Here is a 15,803-nt window from a genome sequence, read left to right as displayed (position 1 = left end):
AATGTCAACAAGGATCTCTAAGGTTACCGAAAGTTCAACTAGGTTTCAACAAGTTTTATGGAGTCAACTCTAGATGTTAATCTGGTGGCCCTGCCCTATTCTGGAAAGAGGAGACAAATATTTGGATTTTGAGCTCGTCGAATTTTCATAGTGATGTAAAGATTAGTGGTGTGGACGATGCGTTCCATTGGAGGTTCACCAGTTTTTACGGGCATCCTATTACTGAGCAAATGACCCTTTCTTGGAACCTGCTTAGGCAATTAGCACAATGTTCGTCACTACCATGGGTTGTTGGGGTGATTTCAATGAATTGTTGCACATTCATGAAAAATTAAGAGGTCCGGTTAGGCCAATCAAACAAATCTTAAAGTTTCAAGAGGCAATCAACAACTACAATCTTAAAGATTTAGGCTACATGGGTAATCCATTCACCTGGATCACTACTCGGCATGGTGGTATCAAGGAGAAGCTCGACAGGGACTTTGCCAACTCAGGGTAGAACAACCTTTTCCTCAAGCAGTCTGTTGTGGGTTTACCTATGTTCTAAGTAGTTCAGAAGATCAAGGCATATAGGGTCACATTAACCAAGTGGAGCAACAATGAATTCAACAAAAGAAAATGGGAAATTGCACAAGTTCGCTCTAAATTGGGCTTTATCTTAGCTCAACCCCTAACGGAGGAATCCATTGCTAAAAAGTCGTCTCTAATGTAGCGCCTGGATGCCTTACTCGGTGACGAAGTGATGCGAAACGAATGTGACACACAAATTAAACCCCATTTGTGACAATTGTAGTAATGATGTAAGTAAGGATCGTTCTAACCGGGGATTAACTAGAGGTGCTAATCTAATTTGAATTGACTCAAAAACACAAAAACTAAACTTAAAGACTCTTAACAAGACTACTATGACTCAGAACAACTTTGAAACACTCAAAACTGCCAAAAACAATCAAATTAACTCAAACAGAAACTAGAACTTAATTTGGACGAATTTGAAAGTGTTTGTGACTCCAAATACTTAAAAACCAAAATAAGACAGATTATAATGACTAAGACTTAACAAAATATGGGGGGATTGTGTTTGGACGAGATTAAATTAAATGGTTAGATTATAATTAAGGGCAAAATGTAAGTATGAATGTGATGAAAATATGGATGGAATGCTAGCTAGAAGGTTCTTCTCCACACATGTTACACTTGCATACAAGATGATTTTCAGTTGGTCTTTCGATAAATTATGAAACTCAACACCCCGGGTTAATTAGGTCCGCTTAAATTAACCGTCAAGTTCTCCTTAAGTTAATGAATTGGATGGGTTAGCGCAACGCAATTCAAAACATTCTCCAAAAGTCCTTTACGTGAAAAGCACAATAAAGATACAATCAAAGATCATTAAGCATCATGAAAACTATAAGTGTTGACGAGGCCTTCGTTACTATGATGAGCATGAAACTAGTGCCAAGAATTCATTTAACGCGATTGTTTATAAGCAACCTCCACTACTTGTGAATATAAGTTCATAACTATTAGGTGAAACTCACTTATATTCTAGCGTCATATTCATGCATGAAAATTAAGCGTGCACTCTCAATAAACATACATAAATAAGTTATCAATCAAACAGTTAAACAAATTGAATTCACAACTCATGAAATTCCAACCAAAGGTAATCAATTCATATTGCAAGCATAAACATGGTTTCGAATCACCCCTAGCTAAAGGGGGTTTAGTTCCTCATACGTACAAGACAAAGATAAGTAAATTTAACCATTGAAATCAAGGAAAGGAAAACACCTAAAAATTCCAACAACTCAAACTTGAATTGTATGAACGTTTAGGCCCTCTTCTCCTCCTCTTTGTTGCGGCACAAGGTCTAAGGATAGGTTTTGGGGTGGTATTTGTATGGAGGAATGGATTTATAATGGTAGGCTAGTGTTTTGGAGGGATGGGGAGTGGTTGGAGTGGCTGCAATTAAGAGGGAAAAGCTGGAATATCCAATGGGAATGCACGGCAGAGAATGGGATTGTTTTGTGATGGCTATCTCTTGGTGATGAATGCATGGTTTTATAGGGAGAGAATGGGAGAGAATGTGAGAGAATGTGGCTGAATGATTAAAGAGGGAATGCATGTGGAATGACAGCTAGGGAGTGAATGATTAAAGAGGGAATGCATGTGGAATGACAGCTAGGGAGTGAATGATTAAAGAGGGAATGCATGTGGAAGTGTGACTGATTGTTAGAAGGGGAATGCTGGAAATGGGATGGGAGTGCACGGCAAAGGATTGTTTGGGTGCATGTGGCTGAATTATTTGTTGGGAAAGCATGTGAGTGAATGATTAAAGATGCATGTGGATTAAAGAGGGAATATGGAAGATAATGTGCTGCAATGATGAAGTGGGAAAGCTGGAAATGCAAAAGGGAATGCATGGCAAGGAGTGGAGAATGAATGTGTGGCTGAATGGTTGAATGAAAAGTGTATGGAATGGGCCTAAAATACCCCCCCCTTGCATGGCAAGGAAAGGGAAGAAGGATTAAGGCACGGCAAGGGCTATGTAATTGGGCTAGGGCCTTGGTTTTGTGTCCTAAAGTGCATACAAGGCCTTCAAAGTGGCTAGAAAATACGGACATTTAAGATTAGGAAAGGTTACCAAAACGGAAAACCTAGGGTTAACTTTCCTACTTCAAGTAGGAAACCTTGTTTGAGTAGGAATCCTCGTTTTGGTAAGAATTCATCGTTGGAGTAGGAATTCATCGTTTCTTCAAGTCTTTAACTCATTCATTCCTCTTTCGCTCCAAAAGACTCCAATTTGCATCTTCTTGCACACTTTGGCCTTATAATCTGAAAATACACAAAAGTGGCCTTAAACTCTAAAATAACTAAGTAAACACAACATAAATGCATGAGAACAAGCTAATTAAGTCGCATGAATATGCTCCTATCACAAAGAAAGCTTTTGTTGCCAACGATCTCGTATCCAATGGGTTAAGGAAGGTGACTGAAATACCAAATTCTTCCATCAAAGAGCTTGTATTTGTAAAGCAAAAAACCACATCTCTGATCTTAGAGATGAGTTGGGCAGATGGAGAGAATCCGAGGCAGAGATTGAAGCAATTGTTCTTGATTATTTCAGCGACATGTTCAAATCCTCTGGCCCTGGAAACACTACTGATGTTTTAGACTCCCTAAAGAGTAGGGTATCTGCTGAAATGGGGGTGCAACTTGATCACCTTATATCTGATGAAGAAATTAAGAGATGCAACCTTCCAAAGCTCCAGGTCCGAACGGGATTACTCATCTCTTCTTCCAAAAAATTTGGGGGATCGTTGGAATGGATATAGTTGTGGCTATTCAATCATTTTCTCTTCTAGGATGATCCTAAAGCAAATCAACTTCACTCACATTTGCTTAATCCAAAAGTGAAGAAACCTCAAGAAATGGCTCAACTGCGACCGATAAACCTCTGCAATGCTATTTTTAAGGCGATATCTAAGATTATGGCAAACAGATTAAAGGTCTTTATGCCTTCCATTATCTCACAGAACCAGTTAGCATTTGTTCCCGGGCGTTAAATATCAGATAATTCCCTCATCGCCTCTGAGATGGTCAATTTCTTATTCAAAAGAATAAGGGGTAGAAATGGTTTCTTATCTCGGAAATTAGATATGGGCAAAGCCTACGATAGAATTAAATGGAGTAATTTGCGCTTAGTATTAGGCAAGCTCGGCTTTTCTCAAAATTGGATCAACTTAGTGATGACCACGGTTTCTACTGTGAAATACTCGTTTTTGGTAAATGGATTCGTTTGCGGCTATGTATATCCTTCCAGAGGTCTTCACCAAGGCTATCCGCTATTACCCTATTTATTCCTACTTTGTGCTGATTTGGATTTATCAAGAAGCGATTATGGAAAAGACTCCAAAGTTGGAAGGGGAAATTACTTAGTGCAGCTGGCAAGGAGCTATTTGTGAAAGCAGTTGCGCAAGCCATACCTTCCTATCTTATGAGCTGCTTCCTCTTGCCTAAATTTCTATGCGACGAGCTAAACCAAATGATTGCCTCTTTCTGGTGGAATAACAGTGACGAGGATCGCAGAATTCACTAGCTATCTTGGGATAAAATGTGCTTACCCAAAAGTGAGGGCGGTTTAGGTCTTCGTCATTTCTATGTTTTTAACTTAGCATTACTAGCCAAACAAGCTTGGAGAATTATGAATAACCCTCAATCACTCTTAGCACGGGTTCTAAAAGCCAAGTACCTCTCATCTTCTTCATTCTTTGAGGTACTGGTCAATGCCATCTATTCTTATTGTTGGAGAAGCCTTTGTGCTTCCAGGGTTGTCATGAACCGAGGTACACAATGGCAAATCGTAATGGTATAAACGTAAAAATCCAGGGAAATCCGTGGATCGGCCTCTCATCATCCTTTCGTATCTTCACCCCTAAGCCAGATGACTGCCCGTTGAATTTAGTTGGAGAAATGATCGACTGGGATATAAGAGTCTGGAAGAGGGACACTCTTGAATCATTATTTTGCGAGGACGAGATAAATCCCATTAGGTCTATTCCTATCAGAATCCGTGATCCTCCGGATTGGCTGATTTGGCATTACGATCCTAAAGGGTGTTTCTGGGTCAAATCCACATACCATGTTGCCCATAAATGGTTAACTCCTGTCAACAGAAGTGCATCATCTTCATCAGCAGGGAACTCAAATTCTAACCTTTGGGACAAAGTTTGGAAGGCCAATGTTCCACCTAAAGTTTGAGTTACATTTTGGCACCTCTGTAACAACATCATCCCCACCAAATGTAAACTGGCAAATAAGCATATAACGACAAATCTATTGTGCGTTCTATGTAACTTCCATGGGGAATCCACATATCATATCCTCAAGGAGTGTCACTTTGCTAGATGCATTTGGCTCTATGCACCGATTGCCTGTCTTCCTAGAGGTTCTGGATCCTCATCTGTTATTGATTAGGTGTCGGAGGTGGCAGATTCACTCTCTTCTAATTTATTTGAAATCTTCATGATCAATTGTTGGGCCATTTAGGGATGTCGGAACTCAAACATGTGGGAAGATAAATGCGATACCCCTGATATCGTTGCCTCAAAGGCAATAGCCTGGTGGCATGAGTTCAAGCGTATTCATTCTTCTGTGGTCACGGCCAACAACACCCCTAGAAAGTCCTATCAAATGAAGGATGCCTCCCTCCGACCACCTGAAAATCAACTTCAACGTGGCTTGGTGCAGGAACTCTCAGGTGGGAGGCTTGGGCGCTGTTGTTAGAGACGATAAGGGGTTTTTTGTTGCAGCGGCTTGCATGAATTTCCAGGACATCCTTTCTCCCTTACAGGCAGAAGCTATGGCGGCAAGGGCTTGTTCATCTTGGGCGGACTCGAGGGGTTTCAGAAATTTCTTTTTGGAAGGAGACTCTCTTCAGATTGAAATGGCTCTTCGTGATGCCTCCACTAACACGTCATCAATTAGGCAGTTGGTAAAAGACACGAAGAGCATCCTCGGCGCAATTGGGCAGTTGGTTGAAGACACGAAGAGCATCCTCGGCGCAATCACTGAAGAATTATGCACCCATGTCCGTCGCCAAGCTAACACGGTCGCACATAGACTAGCTAGGTTCAGTTTAAATGTTGGCAGCCTGTGTGAGTGGTCTGATCAACCTCCTAGCTTTATCATTGACCTCCTTATTGAGGATACTATGTAATGGTCCATGAGCTCTAGTGGAGACTTATTCGGTCTTTTCCTGAATGAATACTCCTGAATGAATACAACACTATTGTTTTATCAAAAGAAAAAAAAAATAAAAAATCTAGGCCCATGATTCTTTCACTCTTGTAATTCTTATCCAATGTTGGGTCCTCTAGGTTGAGCAAGTCCAAGTACAAGATCCGCCCCTCAGTTTTCGTATCAAACACAAGTCGGCAGCGTAGTTGCATATTAACCGGGGAAGCTTTTGTCCACTATGTACACTTCGAATCTTATAGCTATATTTAATAGTTTACTGAACTTGGAAGTTAAATCTTTTGAAAAGCGGTGCCGCTCGTTTGGAAGTAAAGAAGTTTATAGTTTTAAATAATATGCTACTCATTTTAGATATTAAGTTCGAATCCTCCTTTTCCGTATTTTAAATTAGATTAAGTGTCGAAGATCAAATGATTAAAAAGAAAAAAAGAGTGAATAGTTTCTTCGAACAGAGATTGTTCACATGGAATAGGCCTTGACGTGGAAAAAAAGTAGAAACGGTGGTAGGGAACCTTAATAAGCTTGCAGGAAAGGATTAGGGAAGGAATCGGATTAGCTAGCATTGCCAACAAGCATCCCATGAATTGCTACTGCTTTGGTTTACTATTACTTTCTCCATACTTATTCTTCACCACCTTCGTCCTTTATATGTGCATATTGTCAAGCTTTCTTAGCGCAATTAATTCATGTAATTTCATCTACCCCATCACCTTTAAAGTTAGAAAGAACGAATCGAAAGATCGAAAGAGGAAGTAAGAAAAATGGCAAAACCTTTCAATCGATTAATGTTACCGCTTTTATCGGTTTTTATGGTTCTTTCAGGTATTATATCTTGATCATATCAATTTTTCTAGTTTATATCTTGATCATATCAATTTTTCTAGTTTATGTTTCTTTCACAATTTGTATGGATAATGACATTGATTAGATGTAGTTCTGTTCTTTTGTAAACATGCTCGAATCCTACAATATATGATATTGAAATTCGAAATTTAATCTGTCACATCCTTGAAGTTTTAACAACCCGCTTTGTTAATTTGGGCACCAACATTTCATGTTAAATTTTAGAGCAATTGGTTTCTTGGATGTTTGCAGGACCAAAGTTATCCGAGTCCGCTAGAATTTTCACCATTATAAACAATTGCAAAGAGACAGTCTGGCCAGCAGTGACTCCTGGGGAGAACTTCAATGGTGGTGGTTTTGTGCTAAAACCGGGCCAGTCAATGGTATTCACCGCCCCAGTAAGCTGGTCTGGCAGGATATGGGGTCGAACGGGCTGCAACTTTGACAAAAATGGCAATGGCTCATGCCAGACCGGGTCCTGTGGCAGTGCCCTCCAGTGTGGAGCCTCAGGAAAGACCCCAGCAACACTTGCCGAGTTCACATTGGCCGCGCTAGACTTTTATGATGTGAGCCTTGTTGACGGGTTCAACTTGCCGTTGGTTGTGACACCTCTAAATGGTAAGGGGAATTGCAGCGTATCTGGTTGTGACGGGGACCTGAGACCAAATTGCCCTAATGAGCTAGCTGTCAAAGCAAATGGGAAGACCGTTGGATGCAGAAGCGCATGTGACGTGTTCGACACTGATGAGTACTGCTGCAGAGGGCTTTATGGCAATGCTGCTGTGTGTAAACCCACATATTATTCCAAGAAGTTCAAAGAAGCATGCCCTACTGCCTACAGCTATGCTTACGATGATCCGACCAGTATTTTTACTTGCTCGGGCACAGATTATGTCGTCGCTTTCTGCTCAACTAGGTTTGTCATCAGTTAATTTCATGCACTGAAAACTGTTTTGAATCTCTCTTTGGGATTTGGATGCAGGGATTAGATAATCGAGGTTTGAAATAAGAAAAGATTTTGAACATTGAAATTTGATTCTTGCTCGTATATTTGTAGTTTCAGTAATGTTCTTTTGCCAAATATACGAGCACTTTTGATCGTGCACGCTTTGCAACTAAATATTGATCACTATTTTAGCACTTTGTATCTGATTTTTATTTCCTTGTGGTGCAAGTTATTCACTTTTATTGTTGTTTATATACATGCAGGAAGCAACCAGTGTGCACATATCATAACCACAAGCTTGTGTGTGGTAATGGATCTGGATCAGTAGGTTTAAGGTCATTGAGATGGTGGGCTGTGATGCTTGGAGTGTTAATGATGATTAATTTATGGGTTAATTTTTGAAATTTTATTTTTTAACCTAAGTTTAGAGGCGTGTTTTTTGCATCCCTTTGAACTTGGAAGCAGCACTTCAGAAGAATGTCTTCTTTTTTTTTTTTCCAGAGAATTGTCCACGCTGGTTGGTTGTACATGATGATGTTCATTTTATTCTTTTCTTTTCATAGAGAGAATATATTTGGATACAGTTGGTTTACTCAAACTTTTCTTTTCTCCACTCTCCATCTTCAACTTCTGATTTACATGATCTAAAGGTTGAGTTATTGACTTCTTCAAATAATTAAGTCAACTTAATCCTGCCAACGAATACTTCGTCGAGGGAGGTCTTAAGTTAAAATCTCATAGATGATAGTTGTTGATTAACTAAAAGAGATGAATCATAGAAGATCTAAGTTTAACCATATTGGCCAGAGCAGTGTGCTCTACCTTATGAACCCAATTCAAATTCCCATGAATTTATTGTAATTGTTAAACAAAAAAGGTGGTTCATGAGTTTGGATCTTTGGTCAGTTTCGGTCTAATAAACTCGGACCCAAATTTTGAAACCACTTTAATGTGTTTAGTTAGATCATATTGAATTAGATCATGAACAATATGAATCGACACTTTATTATCACAGTACAATCATAAGGAGTTTTTGTCTTAAACCTTAATTTTGTCATTGCACATTTAACCCATTATAATTCACAAATACAATGTGATGCTCAACTTAGCACTCAATCAAGTCCATGCATTAGAGAATACAGAAAAATTCATAATAACAAAATCAAACGAATATATGTACACGTATAAAACTGTAATTAACGGTTAAATATCAAAATGGAATGAGCCAAAAGAATCACAAAGCATTGTGTCTGTCTGCGTTAGAAATACGAAACACATATAAGGGGCCTCTCTCTCCAACACAAAACGCACCAAGAAAAATAAAATAAAATGGCGGGTGGTGGAAAGGTCTCCTTCAAAGTCACTCTAACCTCCGATCCGAAGCTCCCCTTCAAAGTGTTCGTATAACATAACCCCCTCAATTTCTATTCCAATTCCTATTTCGATTTTCCATAATTTTTTTTTTATAATTCAATCAATTTTTTGTGATTTTTTTTTTAGGTTTAGCGTGCCGGAAGCAGCCCCTTTCACCGCGGTGCTGAAATTCGCGGCCGAGGAATTCAAAGTGCCTCCCCAAACCAGCGCTATCATCACCAACGGTAATTTGACTTCTGGGCTTTTGCATGTCGCTGTTGATTTCATTTTTGGCTAGTAAAGTTTGTGACTTTCTGATTTATGATTTGGGTTTTGTTGGAAATTTCAATTGATTTGCTTGTGGAGTTTAGTGGGCATTGATCGGAATCGATAAGGGTTTTTGGTTTCTGGAAATTGGGCATCCCTTTTTTTATGATCCAAAGTATGAGATTGCAATACGCTTATGAAGATTAGATCTTGTGGTCTTTTTAACTGACGGCTCGGACTTATAATTCATGTAGAGCAATAGCGGTATAAACCTCAACAAAAAGACCAAAATTTGAAATTAGGGAATGTATAGAGCTGAGGTAAGGAAATGGGGAATTGAATTCAGATGACATTCTCGAATTTGATATTAAAAAATGTTTCATCATTTGGTCTTATGGGATTGAGTTCACAAGAATTCCTCAAGAATATTAAGAGCGCATAATTTGTTCTGCTTCAACTGAAACGTAAATGAAATGTCCTACATTTTGTATGAAGTTGGAAGGATCAATGTGGCAGTTTGAAGTGCACCCAACACATACCGATATCTTAGTCCTTGTCACTTCAAGGGACAATGAGTTTTGTTTTTTTAGTTTAAATTGCTGTGCGATTTTTCCTATCCCAAGATCCAATCTGAAATTAGAATTGATACTGTCCAATCTTTGGACAATTGAAATTTTAACAAACAGTAAGATTTCTGTGAACAATAATAGCTTTAGCTTTTATTTGATAGACTCATAGAAGTAAATGTATGATAGAATCACAAGGGACGGTATAGATTTATGCAACGTACTTTGCAAGACCTCTCAATTTCCAGGTTATCATTGCCTTGGGTGTGGAGATGTTGTTTCTTATTTCTCACTTGTTTGTTATTATTTGTGTAGATGGTGTCGGAATCAATCCTCAGCAAAGCGCAGGTATGCCAGTGCTTTACCTTTGTTGCTGTAATTTTAAGTTATCTATTCATTTTTGTGCTATTGTATAATTTTGTACCCTAGTGAACATTTTAGATCCATTCTATAGATTTTTGAGGGAAGTTGAGATTCCACCCCAAAACTAATTGGTAATTTGGGTAGTGGCCCAACTAGCCCTTGCAAGGTTTCTTAACTTTCCAATGTGGGACACATCTTCACAATAAACCCTACCAATTTGATCTCAGAATTAGTGTTTGATATGACGTTAGTTTGATATGAAAGTGTGTACAATTCCTTGTCCCCATCTGCATCTCCTAGCAGGGGGTAGGGAAACGTTTCGTGTAAGTTCTTCTGCTGCGACTCTGTCTGTTGCTTCTGTATCATTCTTTGCTTATCAAATAGGGCCCGTTGGAACAAAATATATAGAACTTAAAACCTATCGTCGCAGGATAATTATCAGCAGTCGACTTCAAAACTAGTAGGGGTATAAATAGGAGTTCGAGGATTCTCGTTATGAAGAATATTTAGTTGTGCTTAGTTTCAATGCTATGATGTATGCTATGATGTATGTTCATGTACACAAAAAAACAAATGTCGCTATGTGCACTCTCCAAACAGATAGATATTAAACTGTCAATTAGAATAATTGTGGTACTGAATTCATCATTATTGTTAGTATGGATTAGACCCTTGGTTTCACACAACCTTTGACTGGCTTTCTCAGGGAATGTATTCCTCAAGCATGGTTCTGAACTACGCCTGATTCCTCGAGATAGGGTTGGGGCTTTTGGAACAATGGACGCTGCATTACAATCAAACTGAAGAGATTGGTCTACTTCTGGTTGCGGTTCTATTCCCTTTTTATGATCTTGTACCTTATTAAGTTGGGAGGATTTTCAAACTTTAGTTGACGATTGAACGAGATAGCAGGTGAGTGTAATAGATGCTCTTGAATAATATTGAAAATTTGAAAGGATAATATTACAGTTCTGTTGTTTTTGTTGTAGATTCATCTGTGGTTTCTGTTGGAGATGAATCTCTCCTGCATGCTTTAGAAGTAAGAACATATATAGCGTCTTTTACCCCCGAATCTTTGGTGATCCCGGGGATTGCTCGGGAACTATCTGGTACCCCTTTTACTATAGAGATACCACTAGACTTTCCGAAGCCACCTTATACATGCTCAGTTTGGCTGGGCTTGGGCTGCAGTGTTTGTGGTCTGGGCAGATCATTGCTTGTAGGGCCAAACCAGCTGGGCACGGGTTCAGTGTGTTTTAGAGACTCTAAGTCGACTAAGGGCTCGTTTATAAGTTCTCTTAAAATGACTGGAAATGTTTTTAGTGAAAATATTTTTGAAATTAATCCTTAGTAAAAATTCATGTGAATCTTGGAAAGCACTTTTAAGTGTTTTTGAAACTGAAAATCAAAATTTCATAAAAACACTTTCAGTCATTTTAAAAATACTTTGAAACGAGCCCTAAAGTAGTGTGTTTGCTTTCTAGACCAAAAATTGAATCATTTCATGTAGTGTAGATTAGATAGGATTAGGTTAAAAAAAAAATTATCTGAAAAGGATCCAGTGAAGATTACAAATCTGGGAGCTTTGATGGAACTCATCTACAAACTTCACCCCTTTTTTCTTTTAAGTGCTTATTGAAATTTGAACAGGCTTGCCCAAAAATTTAGTATGTATTATTTAATTCTAGCCAACCAAATTGAACACCAAAATCCCCTATATTGTTTTGATGATGAGTCAAGTTGAGATTTTTTGGACTCAAATGAAAGCTGGGATTTGAACTTGGAATCTTTAGAAAAAGAATCAAGATTGGGTGTCACTGAACCAAACGATCATCGTCTCTCGACTTTTAAAACTCGTCAACACAAATATCTCGAGTGCTAGTCCAAAGGCCACGAGTTTCTGAAATGGAAGGTAGGACGTCTCTCAAGAGACAAGGACAAATGCATTTAGATCTGCATCTAACAAGAGAGCTCTTGGATTTACTTGTCTCCCTTAACCAGCTTTGTAAGTTTATGCACATGAATGGCATCCATGGCTAATAGCAATGGCAGCCCCACCACCTCCACAGATACCATTTTGGCATTGCCTATTGAGGAAGATATTGATGCAACGTGCAGGAAACTGCCTGGAATAGTAAAGATTAAGACATTTATGGACCCTTCCTTTGGTGCATTTGGTCTGCCTACAACCTCCTAACTCCTCCTAAGTTAACATGTTTGGATTTACCAGTTTGAGTTTTGGTAGATATTCGTCTGTGAATGGTACTTTAAGTGGGGTTGAACTTTTTTGTCACCTTAAACTTCCTTTTTAATTTGCAGAATCTTTAATTCTGCCATTCACGAAACTCACTTTGTTTCGACTTTATACATCAACTAGCATGTCAGTATTTTTTTTCTTTATCCAAACAATATTGAACAAGCAGAATCGAACTTGGAATATGTCATAGTTTATATATGTGATGATCAAAACTCAATCATAAACTAGCTTTGTTTTGGTAGATCTCGACATTCGATTTACTCTACACAAGTGGGTAGCTACAGCAACCAGTCCATTGATGAACTACAAAGTATTTACTCATAGCGTGGGGCAAGCTCTTCATTCATGTATATATAATAAACACTTGTAATACATGTCCATTATGTATTTACAATTTTAATTATTTATACGCATATTCATCTGTAATTGGATAAAAACAGGAACGGCTGCAATTTACAACGTTAAAAATATTGTTTTACTCTTTTTTCGTGAAAAGTTTAATCTATGAAATAATAGGCCACAGGGGCAGAATAGTCACAAGAGGGTCCCACGGATCAAGGTTGTGGTGGCATCCCATCACGTGGGAATTCGTTGAAAGCTTAAAAGGTGAAAAGTGTTTCGAGAAGTCTCCGGTTGGAGCACTTCGCCGTGGATGGAATGAACTTAAATTTACCGGACTGCCATGTACCCAATAAGTTGGTCGTCCAAATGTCGATGGCATTTGGTAAACTTATACAAATTAATCTCTGTGCTAATCCAATCGGGTTTATTAGGTGTCCTGTCCCTAATATTGTTTTTAAGATTGTTTTTAGAGTGGGTAATATTAAGGAGATCGAATTTTCTATATCAAATTTGAAAATCAAAAGTTGTGGTTGTCGATGATCAGATTATTAACTAAGCGTCGATCAACATGTTTGTTTCTAATTGGTGACACATCATTCGATTTACAATTTGATTTGAAAATTTGCTCTCCTTAACATTAAGCGAGAATTGGTCCCTAAATTTTTACTACGGTTTAATTTTCGTTCATCAATTGCCACTTAGTACTATAGTCTAGTAGTACTTCTCTTTACTTATAAATGAAAGATCTTATACTCAATTTTCACCAAAAGTCAATTCGAACTATATTATTACAAACCTATTGTGAAGCTTATTTTACTCACACATTGTCTCAGCGTAGAAAAGATCATTTGTTTAAATTTAAAAAAAAATTATTTATCAATTAACAATTTTTTAATTTTTTTATTCTAAATTTTACTTAACGTAGAAAATTAGTCCATCTGTGAGGTTGCAGACACGGAGGCATTTGGTGGGGAGGAATGGGGCGGAGGGGAGAGAGGTCTAAGTATGATTTTTTATTTCTAAATAGTGCCATGCAAGCTCAATAACAGAAAACGGAACAGAGTTAGAATGGAAAGATAATTCTCTAAATTTTTTCAAATTCAAGGATGAAAGTTGTTAATTCAAGGACGAAATCTGAACTATATTAAAAGTTGAAGGATTAATTTTGTAGTTTACTCTTGTTTATAAAAAATAAACAATCTTAAAACTTCAATTTGTGACAAAAAAATAGATCTTAAAAAATTCAATAAAACAGTGGAGATTGCACATTCCAGGTTCCAACTTGTTTGGATAACTAAATCCTCCCCATACTTTATCTTCTGCATTTGTAAACACTTTTTCAAATTAAAGGGGTTATCTGCCTTCTTAATCTATGTGTTTCAATTTGGTTAATGTGTTTCAATTTGTTAATCAGTTTATAGTAATTTTTGTTTATTTTGATTACTAATATACACACGTAGTTATCAATGCATCAAGTAGATAACGAACATACAAAAGGAACTAAATTAGTCACCTTCTCCACTCTGACATACAAACCCTTTGTGATGAAATATCCCAAATGGTCCCAAATAATTTCAAATATGTTTTTCATCTTGAATTAGACATCATCAGTTAGTGGCCCTCTAGGTTTTGTTTGTGTTGTTCCAATTTTTGGGGTCAAGCCAAATTGCTTACCCACCACTCACCACTACATATACGCATACTTGGTGAATCTAACTATCTTTTGAAAACCAATTAAACTGCGAGGATGTGAAAAATATGTCTCATATCGAGAGTTTATCAAATTTTACATGTACTTACAGAGAGTTGTTAACTAATTTTATAACCGTACATCAATTTCTGCTTATGAGTGGTATTAATCTATGCACGACTACAAATTAGAAATTAACCCGAGTGGTTTATAAGTTTGTAATTAGTTACATTTCTTTCCAAGTAATAACAGTTTGTGATATTTTTGTATTAAAATCTTGCCTTAGAATTCCCCATTTAACAATATTGGATAGTGATGGAGTCACTGAGAATTTTGTGGTGCCCGATCTTTGCCTAATAGAAATGGCATGCGGATGAAAGGGACGGTATACAAAAGCATATTAATAGTTAAATACATCCCACGCCTAAGCGCGAGTGTCAACTGTGGTACGTTCCACTAGGCCACACCGATTTGGACTTTAATTTTTGTCGATGGTGAGTCGAGTTGATGTGACAAGCCATGTGACAAAAGCATTCGAAGTTGGTTGGAAGAGAAAAACTTACTAGTACCGGGAGATTTACTTTCTTTCTCTGTCGACATCTTCCACTAGACTAGCAAGGGTATTAGTTATTGTAAACGATAAGCATTGTGTACAACTGTTGTAAGTAAGTATTTCTCTAGAAGAAGTGTCTGCTTAGATCAAGTCCACCCATGACTCCCACATAAAGTTTTGTACACACCTAATTTTAGGATAGAAGTGATTTCTGCACATGCATGTCTTATTTATTCTTGTCAATTAATTCTCATTTCACTTATTAAATTATATGTCAAAAAGAAACATGGGAATGCAAAATAAAAAACAAGTGTGTGAAAATCACGTAACTTCGAAGATTTTCATGAAGAGTTGAATGGTAATAGATCAAGAGTTACCAAGAATATGTGGGAAGAATTGTTATATAATTAGAATAGAAAATTACATTAATATAATCACAGAGAAGATTTTGGATTAACCAATTCTATTCTAACTTCCCCCCCCCCCCCCAACCCTTTGGCGCAAACTAGATAAGCCTGATCAGACGAGCTTGGAGCAAAGAACACCATGGCGAGGCTAGTGGAGAGCTTTGGTAACAAATTCTATTCTAACACTTAGGAATCTGATTCTGACTCCCCATCATTCCAATTCCTCCTCAATTCAATCCCTCTTAATCTAATTAAGGATTAGTAAATGAGCCATAAATTCCACAACATATAAGGAGTTGAGACAATCACCTTGTTGCCAATTGGTTTTGGGATAAACTTCTTCTAGTATAAGCGGGCATGTGAGGATGCGGATAACATCTTCCTAAAAAATGAACATTGTTATGTAATGAGTTAACTTATGCGTCCTTACATGATGATATGTTATCATTTCATCGT

The 15,803-nt window shown here is 37.7% G+C and overlaps 2 protein-coding genes across 2 annotated transcripts; both read left to right on the top strand.

Annotated features, from left to right (window-relative positions):
- Positions 1-6,423: 6,423 nt before the first annotated feature.
- On the top strand, positions 6,424-8,147 carry LOC137716758 (pathogenesis-related thaumatin-like protein 3.5). Its single transcript, XM_068456139.2, has 3 exons — positions 6,424-6,582; positions 6,856-7,519; positions 7,813-8,147. Exons 1-3 carry the CDS (start codon positions 6,522-6,524, stop codon positions 7,949-7,951), a joined length of 864 nt encoding a protein of 287 aa, XP_068312240.2. The 5' UTR covers positions 6,424-6,521; the 3' UTR covers positions 7,952-8,147.
- Positions 8,148-8,788: 641 nt separating this feature from the next.
- On the top strand, positions 8,789-11,059 carry LOC137718315 (ubiquitin-fold modifier 1). The gene is made up of 4 exons (XM_068457838.2): positions 8,789-8,946; positions 9,050-9,147; positions 10,051-10,083; positions 10,805-11,059. Exons 1-4 carry the CDS (start codon positions 8,879-8,881, stop codon positions 10,900-10,902), a joined length of 297 nt encoding a protein of 98 aa, XP_068313939.1. The 5' UTR covers positions 8,789-8,878; the 3' UTR covers positions 10,903-11,059.
- The last annotated feature ends 4,744 nt before the right edge of the window (positions 11,060-15,803 follow it).

This window comes from Pyrus communis, chromosome 8 (assembly GCF_041283825.1).
Source record: "Pyrus communis isolate YQ-2024b chromosome 8, ASM4128382v1, whole genome shotgun sequence".
NCBI classification, from domain to species: Eukaryota; Viridiplantae; Streptophyta; class Magnoliopsida; order Rosales; family Rosaceae; genus Pyrus; species Pyrus communis.
Note: the sequence above shows the minus strand (reverse complement) of the source record. Positions and strands in the feature narration are given on the sequence as shown.

What these genes read in the sequence shown, in the direction of transcription:
- LOC137716758 (XM_068456139.2), top strand. Translation starts at nt 6,522, where the DNA reads ATGGCAAAACCTTTCAATCGATTAATGTTACCGCTTTTATCGGTTTTT. An exon ending in GGTTTTTATGGTTCTTTCAG is followed by an intron (nt 6,583 to 6,855) that starts GTATTATATCTT and finishes GGATGTTTGCAG; the next exon opens with GACCAAAGTTATCCGAGTCC. An exon ending in GTCGCTTTCTGCTCAACTAG is followed by an intron (nt 7,520 to 7,812) that starts GTTTGTCATCAG and finishes ATATACATGCAG; the next exon opens with GAAGCAACCAGTGTGCACAT.
- LOC137718315 (XM_068457838.2), top strand. Translation starts at nt 8,879, where the DNA reads ATGGCGGGTGGTGGAAAGGTCTCCTTCAAAGTCACTCTAACCTCCGAT. An exon ending in CAGCGCTATCATCACCAACG is followed by an intron (nt 9,148 to 10,050) that starts GTAATTTGACTT and finishes TTATTTGTGTAG; the next exon opens with ATGGTGTCGGAATCAATCCT. An exon ending in CAATCCTCAGCAAAGCGCAG is followed by an intron (nt 10,084 to 10,804) that starts GTATGCCAGTGC and finishes TGGCTTTCTCAG; the next exon opens with GGAATGTATTCCTCAAGCAT.